At 49.1% G+C, this 11417-nt stretch overlaps 2 protein-coding genes across 2 annotated transcripts; one reads left to right on the forward strand and one right to left on the reverse strand.

The window, feature by feature from the left end:
• The first annotated feature begins 631 nt into the window (after positions 1-631).
• Positions 632-6424, forward strand: CSUI_005204 (glycerol-3-phosphate acyltransferase). The gene is made up of 6 exons (XM_068065382.1): positions 632-698; positions 1268-1339; positions 2182-2249; positions 3032-3109; positions 4055-4175; positions 4676-6424. The coding sequence occupies exons 1-5, from the start codon at positions 659-661 to the stop codon at positions 4154-4156; spliced, it is 360 nt and encodes a 119-aa protein (XP_067922637.1). The 5' UTR covers positions 632-658; the 3' UTR covers positions 4157-4175; positions 4676-6424.
• Positions 6425-6734: 310 nt separating this feature from the next.
• On the reverse strand, positions 6735-11223 carry CSUI_005205 (glycyl-trna synthetase). Its single transcript, XM_068065383.1, has 3 exons — positions 10053-11223; positions 9527-9643; positions 6735-8726 (listed from the first exon to the last, which is right to left on the reverse strand). The coding sequence occupies exons 1-3, from the start codon at positions 10759-10761 to the stop codon at positions 7006-7008; spliced, it is 2547 nt and encodes an 848-aa protein (XP_067922638.1). The 5' UTR covers positions 10762-11223; the 3' UTR covers positions 6735-7005.
• Between the last annotated feature and the right edge of the window lie 194 nt (positions 11224-11417).

Raw genomic sequence — 11417 nt, forward strand, 5'->3', positions numbered from 1 at the left:
GGGGGGGGGGATGATGACAAGTTTTTCTATGTGCGGTGGAGATAGATGCATAAACAAGAGCCTTTTCACAGTACACATATCTTTCTCTTTCATCTATATGTGATCGAGTATCTATTTACGTATATGGGAGCGACAACACCATCCTACAGAGAGAAAAGTGGTCCCTATGCATTCCAGATCACTGGGGATGTGTGTCTTCCCTGAGGAACTCGGTACATACACAGGCCTGTATAGAGAAGGGGCGATCTCTCCGCCACGGTATAAAGATAATGAGAGATGTGTGAATGCCAACACTGTCATGTATTTGTCCTCTAAGCTCATCTTCCTTTCCAGCATAAAGCGGAGGAGAGACGAAGTGATGGTTTGATATTGATGCGGTGTGAGAACTCTGCAGCACATCTTAGAGTTGAACTGCGTCGGCGTGTATATGGTAGTAACCTGTCGTGTCTCTGGATTATGCGAGTACCTCTTCTTCGTTGGGGGTTTGCTACGAAAGGGTGTAGATAGATGAGGTTTTTTGCATGCAGCTTCTACGCGAGACTTACAAAAGTCCACATTTCATGGAGGAGGATGCATGCATTCATGCAGTGTTGCTTGTGCTGTTTCAAATTTTGTGTATGTACGCCACTGCAGATCTCTCTGGGAGACGTTCGTGTCGATGGTACTGTGCGTTTGTCTTCTTCCAGTTCTCTACTATAGTGAGTTTCGAGGCCAGATTCGCTAAGGACATAACGTTGCTTTTTCTCTCTCAGCACAGGTGCTGGTTGCTCCGTTGAACGTATACTCATCTTTCAAGCTGCGAGGTACATGGGTGTAAATCAGCAAGTTGTCAGTGTACTAGTGTCGCATGCTTGTCCGAATCTTCTCCTTTTCTTTCGGACACCTCACACAAGGGAGAGTGTCTGTGAGAACTGCTTCATAAAACGAACAGCATAGCAAGTATACAGCGCATCTGTGTCCGTACACCGTGACTGAGGATGGTTATGTAGGGATACCAAGCCGATGCTTGAAGTCATAGCTCGTTTTTTTTTTCAAAGGCTCTGTACCAGGCAGATTCCTGTAGAGGGGAAATGAATCAAAAGAAGGTGTCCTTTCGTGCGTATCTTACCGCATGGCTGTAAGCGAAGATCTCGGGGCTTACGCCCCTCTCATTTATCCAAGAAGGGCCGTCGCAATGGTTAAACCATATCAAACCAAACCAGACAACGAAGCAGTAGTGTCTACCTGTCACAGCTTCTTTTTGTGTCTTTTTCTTCTGTTTCTGCAGTCAGTATGCGCCGAGCAGAACGAATTTTACCTTTACTACGGCAGATGCGAACTTTGATTCTTGTTGTCATTGGTAAGATGAAAGGATAGACAGCTGGTTGTCTGATGTCTACGCTTACCATTCGGAACCCACCTTACTAATGGCATATTTTCTTCAGGTAGATTCCACTGTAAGGCTTCTTGTTTTACATGCATGCTAGGGTGTGCAGATGGAGAGAGGTGGATGTTAGTATGTAGTTGCATAGAGGAGGCGTCCTTCCCACCTGGATATGCCCGACAATCCTGTAGCAAACATACTCATGTCACGTACATGCATATACGTGTATCCAAAGACGTGTAGGAAACTGTTAGAAAGAGAGTCTCAGCTGGCTGACCCGTGACAACGTATAAGAGATAGAGCGGACGCTGAGTTCATTGATGTATCTGTTACATGTAGATCGAGCAAGACAACTAGGCTGAAAAAGTATAGGGTGGAAGAGACGAAGTGCGAGCAGCATACCTCTCTTTGGTGTAGATAGTGATCTACGGTAATTCTGCAGAAGTGTACGGGGCACGCCTTGTCTGGATACTTCTCGTGATGAAGATTTGACTAGCCTTTCTCACCCATTCTCCTTCACTCACCACCATCGGTGTATGTCTCTATATGCGGACGTACAGGTAACAGTTAGACGCCGTACTGAGCACATATTCCTATGCATGCATCTATATGTATCTATAAACGTAGTTATGCAGAGAAGAGGATTCGGCTTTCCAAAAGTGTTACAGCTACCTGTGTAGAAGAACGTCGTTTCAAGCGTGACTGCCGTATCTATTTCTCTGCGGTGCTTGCTGCACCCTTCGTATCATCATCCCCTCTGCGTGTATGAATGAATGTAACTTACTTGGCTGCTTCTGGTGTTTCTTCTCTCATTGTAGGGAAAGTCAATATCTGGAGAGAGAATGAACGAGAGCTTATCACGCAACGGATGGAACTTCAGTTCTTGGTGCGCGCGCATGTCTTCCACAGTGCAAGTGAATATCCCCTCCGGGCTTCTGAGTGGCCGAGGTTTATCTTTGCCTTTGTGTTGGGAGGGTTCGTGTTAAGGTTTCATCTGTAACTTGAGCGTTGCTTTCCGAGAAGGACGTCGGGAGCATACGTGCATGTCAAGATAGATATAAACGTAATCGGAAACGCCGCGGCACGATCTGCAGGTGTAAGGAGTAAGTGTCTGTATGTGTCAGTCTACGTTTACCTGTTTAGCGAAGTGGAGAAGGAGCATGTTTATGGGGTTGTGCGCGTGCATCTGATTGATTGCTTCTAGGTTTTCCACTCTTCATGCAGTCATCTCTTAAGTTGATGAATACTATACGACCTACGAAGGCCGTCTGTGAGCTGCAGATGAGTCCTGGCTACATGTATCCATCTACATACGCTTTTTTTAGCATGTTTCCATATCTGTGTATACGTGTATATACATATATGTACACACTCACATACCCAGCATGGACCCCACGTTACCTTTCATGGTCCTTTTGACGTCTCTGGGTGGACTGCTGCGCTCAAACCGCACGAGACACATCTGCCAAAGCCGCCTCCGTCTCTGCCTTTTTTCCTCTTACTTTTCCTGTGTGTACACAGTATCCGTCGGCAACCCCGTGCATTCATATATATATATACAAATGCAGTCATACGGGCATGCATATCAAGTGTGGCGAATGGTGAGCCGAGGTATATGTGTGTCAGCGTTGTCTCAGGGGTTGCTTGTTTCTCCTTCGTCGTCTTCAGGTTCGGGAGACACTCTTCACCTTGGGGCCGCGTACCTCAGCAACTTTCATGGATGAACTGTACGCCATTGTGCCTAAGGTGAGGGAGAACAGTATCATCTCAACTTCGCCTTCCTTTTCTTCCCCATGTTTTTGCATCTCCTTCGCTCGCTTGCAGAGCTGTCTTCTTCCTCAGCTACGTAATATGTATTATTCTTCCTAGTTTGATACCTATTCTTTCAGGATTTCCCGCACTTGACCTTTTCTCCGTTATAAAAATACAGTCACATGTGTGCATGCATGCTGTCGAACGGAGACAAGTGTAACTAGAAAGGGCATCTATAGGGGTTCTTTCCTTTTTTTTCTAAAGCGGAAAGAGAGAGGTAGAAAGTAGCGAGGACTGAAGAGGTGGTGTCGAGTGGGGTCCTTCGGGTTTAGGGAACGCAGAGGTTCATAAGCTACTGATTGCCGGGCAGAAGAAAAGAATGCATGCGTTTGGGCGTATACGCTCTTGCCTAGTCAGCTCTTCTCCTCGTGCCGTTGTATGGGTGGAATTCAATTATACGTTTCTATGTTCACAGTTGTGCAGTGTACCTTGAAAGCCATCTCTGTCACTGTCTCTCTCTAATATACATGCACATATGCATATCTACATATATACGTGAACGTACGCACGTGTGGATCAGGTTTCAAGGTGGTACCATGGGTCCAGTAAACGAATCCTCGAATACATTCTAGACTTCACTGCATGCACGACGCGTAACAGCAGAATGCGTCGATTTTTACCACACCAAAGTATCAAGCCATTAGGTGGCGTAGTGGTATCGAGAGCAAATGATAACTGTGAGATGCTCGACAACAGACGGCATTGCTGTTGAACTGGTTTTTCAATACGAAGATCCACCTAGTATAGGCTACGCTTGATGCTATACGAAGGGGCATATTTCTGTGAGGGGACGATGCTGCCTGGACTACCAGTAGTCATCCCTCGTTCTGAAGACAAGTTTTTGTATCCTTTGATGTGGTTTTCTCTTCACCTTTGTAGGCTGTTTTGCATGCAGACATAAACCGTCTGTTGCGAAAGAAAGAAGACTTCGCACCATTACAGATGAAGAGTTTGATGAACAATGCGGAAGAGATTCTTTAGAATTACAGCACACGCATGCGTACGTCCCCTACGCCGTGCGCATCTGTGAAAAAGGGTTCGTGTATGCGTATACATGTGTAGGTGTCTGTATATAGAAGAAGTTCTCCCTTGTGTAGCGAAAAAATCAGCAGTCCACGATTACTACCTGTCGCATGTGGTTCATCATGGCACTGCTCTGGAGGTAATTCTTTAGATCAAGAAACTTTGGCATCTCATTGGGTTGTTCCGGGCTACTAGAGTCACCGGGCGTCTTCGCTGTTTGTGTCTGTGTGTCTGCTCTCCAAGATGACTATAGTTTCTCATCTTTTCCACGCATACAATTAAATAGACCGAGGCAAGAATATCTTTGTATTGAAGTTCAAAATGCGGTAGACGGGTATCCACCCACTGGGTGTAGACGTACGTAGACGTAGCGAGCAGATCAGACGGAGTGCTGATGCTTCCCTTAGACAGACAGGTCCATGCTTTTCCGTTGTTTTGCTCTATGCTTTCACTGTCTTATTCCATGCCTTCTCGCAGCTTTTATGACCCCTTCTTCGACTGGGCGGCAAGATTTCATGAAGCGTTCGCCGTTCATACGGAGCATTCAAGTGCGTGCGTCGTTTGTTTTTCCGTCCGAAAAAGAAGTCCTGCTATGGAGCTGCTGAACAGCCACAGGGCAATGCGACATTCCGCTGCTTCACTCTACTCTTTCTCTTGCTGCCAGGATGCGTTGCTCCTCACCCTGTCTTAACTTTCTTGGCTTTCCGTCACAAGGAGTTCCTCAGATCAGTCCAAGTTGGAAGGCGGGAAGAACGTAGACAGAGGCTAAATTTTTATGAGTCGTACGTAACTTCAGCTCTCAAGATGAAGCTTGTCGGCTTTGTTGGACTCCTGCTCTTCGTGACACAAGGCTTTTTAAGGCAAAAGTGAAGCATGGAGGGAAAGGCTCTAAAAAGAGGAAGAACTACATAGATATCACAAGGAAAGAGACGGAAAAACCACGGCCCTGGCAGCCGCCGCGCGGCCTCTGCAGCGTTATTCCATCATCGTGTACACACGTCTGCTTGTTAACAGGCCGCTTCTCGTGTTAAGCTCAGGGTTTTCAGCATTTGTGAAGAGGGTCTAAGCATGGTCGTCGAGCAGCACTTCTGCGTAGACGGCACGACGTGGTACGGAGTAGATTACTCGAATGACGGAGTGCCTCTCTTCTTTGGTGAAAGAAGGTTTCCTCTCTTTCATGGAACCCGAGTACTGTTGCCGAATATGTTTAGTGTTTATCTAACGGGCGGTAAATACCGGTAATACACAACAGCTGACGTTTAATAAACCATCGCCCCATTTCACACCGGATCAGTCGCACGTTTTTTCATTGGTACTTAACCGTGTTCTTCGTAAGTAGGCGTGAGTTTGTACAGATATCTACACGGCTACGGAATCCAGGGTGGTTTTCTGTCCCCATCGCCTTCTGTGGGAGAGAATGCGGTCTCATTGTTCTTGGAAATGTATTGTCTCGGGAGGGAAGACTTCCGCGTCTCCACGGGATCTTTGCTGAGTGCAGCAGTTTTGCACGATCTTCTGTCCATCGTATAGGCACCGAAGTCTTTAAGGGGGAAAGACAGGTTCATGAAAACACGGCTTCTCGTCAGGCGAGTCCCCGTGTCGGTTCCGCAGCCGTGAGAGAACCCGTGGCAAGTCGCGGAAGAAGTGTTTTGAAAGGGTTTGCGGACCTTTACAAGTAAACCCAGCCGGACTCGGAACCTCTAGTCCTCTAGCACATTGTGACAATGGCAGATGTACAGCTGCATATCCTTGCAGGCGTCACGGAGCTCGGGCACTCACAACGGCCTCTGACTGCAGCAGAGCAATCGGAAAAAACGCACGTCAGGTCCGAAGGACCTCGGTCCAGAAGCTTAATGTGGGGGCATCTTCAGAAACAGACCGCTAGATCCTCGATCAATCGGGCTCCGTGGCGGAATGCCCATGGATATTCACGTCATCCACAAAATTCCGGGCTGGTGCCACCCCCCAGAGGAGACCGGGATAGCTACACCAGTCTACGATCGGTAATCGTACTTTTTATCCGGTAGTAAGCGGGCCGCGTATATCCGCTCACGAACATGGACAAACCTGTATTCCGTCGAATACTCCCGATCATGGCAGATGTTCTCAACATGTCTCAGATGTCTCAGTGGTGCAAGAGAGGGAGTCGCCTGGACATGCCCCGGTCATGCTTAGACCTCGGGAACGGGAATTTCATCTCAGAACAGACCTGATTCAGAACCTACCTCCGTCACCATGGCGAGACTTCGCGTAGCCGGAAGTCCCAAAACTGAAGACCGTGTGGTGAGAAACTTCCTGCACAATACAGCTGATGACACTATCACGACTGTGATTACCGTAAAGCGCTGGTCACGGCACTTGACGCGGGCCCGTGTCAGAACTGCCGCCGTATGGGTAGCAGCGGAGGACGTTTCGATAGAATTACTTGAGAAAAAAAAATAATCTCATGCGCACCCTGCTCTAATTGCGTTCGTCTTCCTCCTTTCACACTGTCTGTAATGTCACCCAAAAAGTCGCAGTCCGAACCGCTCTGTTTTCCTTCACTGATTGTTGAACGGGTCCACTTTACAATTCTGCGGAATAAGCTTTCACAATTTGACACGATCATAATCTTCGACGCGGTGACAGCAGCCCCCCTCGGAAACAAGCGGCACGCACTAGTATCTCACAACGTAGTTTCATTCGCTACAGGCGCCGACTAAGGCTCGGCCACGAATCAGCGTTTCGGCACTCACGAACAGTTCCCACTAACATTGAGAACTTCATCTCCTCCGAAAACCATTGTTCGCCAACCTCAGCGGCTTCGCTTAATTCTCCTTCACAACGACGAGCGTGTGGTTTTTCTTGACGTCCGCCCATGTGCGACTGCCCTGACTCATGGCTGCAACGAGCTCGACGGCATCAGTCAAACTGGTGCGAATCTGCTCCATGGAGTCGCGTTCCCGAACAGTGACGGAGTCATCTTTAAGCGAGTCGAAATCGACTGTGATGGCGAAGGGGGTACCGATTTCGTCGTTCCTGGCGTACCTCTTCCCAATGCTTGCTGTAGACGCATCGATCTTCGTCGAGACCCCCATTGTCACACATTTCGCTCGAGCCCGGTTCAAGAGATCATTGAAACTAGCATTACTGCTGATAGGTAAGATCACGCACTTGGTTGGGGCTATAACAGCAGGAAACGCCATGTAACACCGCTCTTCTTGATCTACGATTCCTCGAGATCGGAAGGCGTGTTCAAGGATACAGTGGATGATTCTACCTATGCCGAACGAGGGTTCAATAACTGCAGGAGTGAACGACTCTTCGCTGACTTTCTTCGATGTCTTCTCAAATTTCATCATGTCTCGGGTCACCTTGAAAGATTCCCCGTTACACAACGTGAGCGTGTACTCGCCTTCCTTGGCCAGCACTTCTTCGATCGCCAGCCGTTCGTCGTCACTTTTTTCCTCAATCGCATCATGCAGGACCTGCTGCCGATCCTTGAATGTCTTTCCGCAGAGTCCTTTGTTTGGAGTATACTTCACGTATTCGATTACCCGAGGGACGTCGTACTTCTGAAATGCAACTAAATCCACTTTGCTAACTTTCGAGTGATTGGAAAGGTCAAATGCAGCGCGATCTGCATGTCCTGCGACCTCAATCCAACCGTAGCTGCACTCGATTTCAGCATCCCAGCAGTCTTTCGCGTAGTGGGCCATCTCGGACGTCAGGTGCTGTCTGAACCTCAGTCCGCTCTCAGCAATACCACATTTCAGCAAGAAGAGATACGTCCTCGCTAAGAAGTATCCCAGGGTTTCATTGTCTACAATTTTCTTTGCTACCGCTTCCCCAAGAGTAAGATCACGAATAACTTTCCCGTCCGTGAGTTGTTTCTCCCTGGAGAACAGAGGTAGCCTGAGTCCTCTTACCTGGTCGAACTTCGGATGTTCTTTCCTATCTGGGTGAACGAAATGCTCGATCTCGCCCATTTGAAATTCCCTCACACGCAGCAATCCATTTCGAGGTGCAATTTCGTTACGAAAACCCAAGCCTAGCTGAGCTGCTGCGAACGGCATTCTCCCTCCGTTATATTCTAAGAGACGTCTAAAGTTTACAAAAATTCCTTGGGCTGTCTCCGGACGTAGATAGCCTTTCCCTTCAGCAGTGCGAGCATGGGATCCTGCCTTATTTTGTGTAGATTTCTTATTACTGTTACTAGAAGAACCCTGACCGTCTTCCGAAGTAGCACTTGATTCATCCTTCGGTCCGATTTTGAGACCGAACATGAGGTTGAAAGGGAAAGGATCAGAAAGAGGATTCCCCGCAGGAGATTTCACATGCAAGTCCTCTAGAGCCTTCTTCATCTCTTCCACGGATAAAGCGTCAGCCTGTCTGCGCAGAAGAGAGAGCCGTTCTGCTTCTCCGGGCGAAACTCCCTCCCTTGCATTCAGGCGTTCATCAATTTTTTCCTCTAGATACTTATCTGCTCGTAAGCAGTCATTCGTCACTGTGTCCTTCACCATCAAGTCCGTGAAGCGATCGACATGGCCTGTTCAGCAGAAAGCAGAGATGGCACGCGCGGGAGAAGTACACAAAATGATGAGCCATTCCGTGATTGCTCATTGCAAAGACATGCGGGGGAGCGTTGTCGTACTCCCTTTGAACGACGAGTGAAAAGAAGTGGCCACCAAACGGTCCCCTCTACGAAAGCGCGCCACCAAACTGTCCCCTCTACGAAAGCGCGTAAAAACCGAAGTGCCTAGTCTAGAAGAAGAAGTAGTTTGTGGATCGTACGCAGTCTGGTAAAAAGGCATACGACCGGTACACCCTTCTGCCCTGGTTGGCATTCGGGGCTTTCGACTATAACTCGAATCACCATCCTTCCACACCGTCGGGCCGTCAAGACTACAAAGAAAACCTACCGTTTTCTCACTCGCCGTCAGAGGAGAAAAGGGACATTCAGAATCATGGCATAATCCAAAAAGACCAACTGTAAAGGGTTGACTTAGACAGACAGATATAGACAGGCTAGCAAACGATCATGTAGTGTAGAGGTCACTAAACAAGGGGGAATACTTCAGACGGAGAATCACACATCTTTATAAGAGAGTAGTAACGGCACACATGTTTGACCCCAAGAAAATAAAGGCCATACACAACTCTATTCCGGAAGTGACTTATCCCCCTTCGAAGCCGAGAGATTGAAAAACCAACATTAAAAAACCAACAATGTGGGCAAGTGGGGAACACAGATAATACACTTAGGACCCCAGAAATGGATGACTACAGTGCCTTTGCATGCAGGTGCGTGAGCACAGAACAGTGCAACAAAACATCATTCTTGCTTACCTGAAGTTTTCAAAACGATGTGCGGAGTCAGACAAGGCCCAGAGACCTCAAGCATATCCTCCGCGAGCACGAAGTGCTGACGCCACAGCTGCTCCACTGCCGCCTTCAGAGCACAGCCTGTACCAGGTAAATTACCACAGCAGTATTTTAAGTATCACGCAAAAATGAACTTGGGGCAACGAGAGTGGAAACTCTCGCACAGGATACAGACCTTAGGCCTCTTTGGCGCTGCACCAACAAACAGTGAAATACGTCTCCCCACGACGACTAGACCGTCTGCGGCTACAGAAAGGATGCCTATGTACGTACGCGAACGCCAAGACCAGGTTATTACTGATATGAGAGTGCCTATAGATCGTTCGTGTGAGCACGGAGATGCCCAGCTGACATACAAAGGAAAGCACTGCACGGGGGACAGCATCCAGTGTCTGTGAAGCAGCCCACAGAATCAGGGAGAACTCGCAAGTGTGAACTCTCCTGGCACTGATCAGCACACGTAAATGACAACCAGGAGTCTTTTACTCACCGGGTGGTCCAAAGTCGTACAGTCCTCCTACTCCTCCATAGATTTCATAGGCAGGCGCTATGAAGAATCGGCGTTTAAGCAGATTCTCACACTGGGTACGTAGCTGGTAGTACAGGGGCCGGCTACTCTCCAGCTGTTTTTCCAGTACACCCACTTGTGCACGAAGTTGTCCAAGAGCGTCTACAGCAGCAGCGATCTCTTCAGCTGACGCGTTCGCCTGTTTCAATAGCCGGACATGCTCCCCTTTTTGTGTTACTTGAACACGCAGTCCTCTCAGTTGCTCGCTCAGATCGAGGGTAGCGCCGTTGGCTTCACCTGCTGTCCCGTTCGTTGCCATCTTGGTTTGAGAGGTGGTACATGGCAAAGTAGCGAATAGGCGCTTTGGCTCGTGATCTCCTGTGAAGGCGGTCACTCCGGATGCCACGTTGCGGGATAGGTTGAAGCCGCCGAACGAAAAGGCTGGAGGACAGTGGCGAAAGCGTCTAGTAAAGAATGCTTTACGCACTGCAGGCGTGTACGGATGAAAGAGAGTCCCAAGTGATCTCCCGCTAGCAGGAATGCAACGATGAGGCGAAGTCGGCGCCGGAGTACGGCCTGGACGGGACAAGAACCTAGGGATATATGTATCTGCGCAATGCGGTGAATGAGCGAGCTCCGAGAAAACAGCTAGTGAGACCTTCGGGCCGCCACCGACGAGACAAAAGTGCATCCAGGGCACCTGGTTGTATGCTCTTGTCACTGGGGCTAACGAACGGGGTACAACGGAGTCAGAAGTCCCTCTCGAGAGCTGTGAGAGGGTGAAGCCAAAGGAAAGGGGCGCGCGAGACGGCGTAACCAGGAATGTGTAGAATTTGAGAGCAGAGGCGCCGCAAGCGGCCCACCGAGGCGCGACGAGGAACAGAGAATGGAGGGGCGGAAACAGTTTCAAAGACAGTTTCTTCCTGTTACGGCCAAGGCGCGACGGCGGGAGGGGGCTAGGGCTGCAGAGACCAAAGGCGCAGGCTGCCGGGGGAACGCCGCGGACGATACTCTAGGTTGCGTTGTCACGCGAAAAAAAAAACACGGACCATTTCTTAGCTGGCAGAAGGCTGGTCACTAAGGTAAAAGCCGCCCACACCATCCCCGGGATCTTCGTCTCAGACTTGACGCGCATGCAGTCGGCGTCTCCCAGTCGACGGCAACTCACCAGCTACCCGCCAGGACGGCGGATGTTGCGAGGTCAAACAGCGTTGGGTTGTATCCTGGGTATCATCGAGATACGGCGGTGGGACTTTTCTACGTCACGAGATCATTGGTGGACGTGAACACGGAGATCAGCTTCACCATCACTCAGCCAGTCGGCGATATGCCCGCTAAAGCCTGCAG

This window comes from Cystoisospora suis, assembly GCF_002600585.1.
Source record: "Cystoisospora suis strain Wien I chromosome Unknown contig_2522, whole genome shotgun sequence".
NCBI classification, from domain to species: Eukaryota; Apicomplexa; class Conoidasida; order Eucoccidiorida; family Sarcocystidae; genus Cystoisospora; species Cystoisospora suis.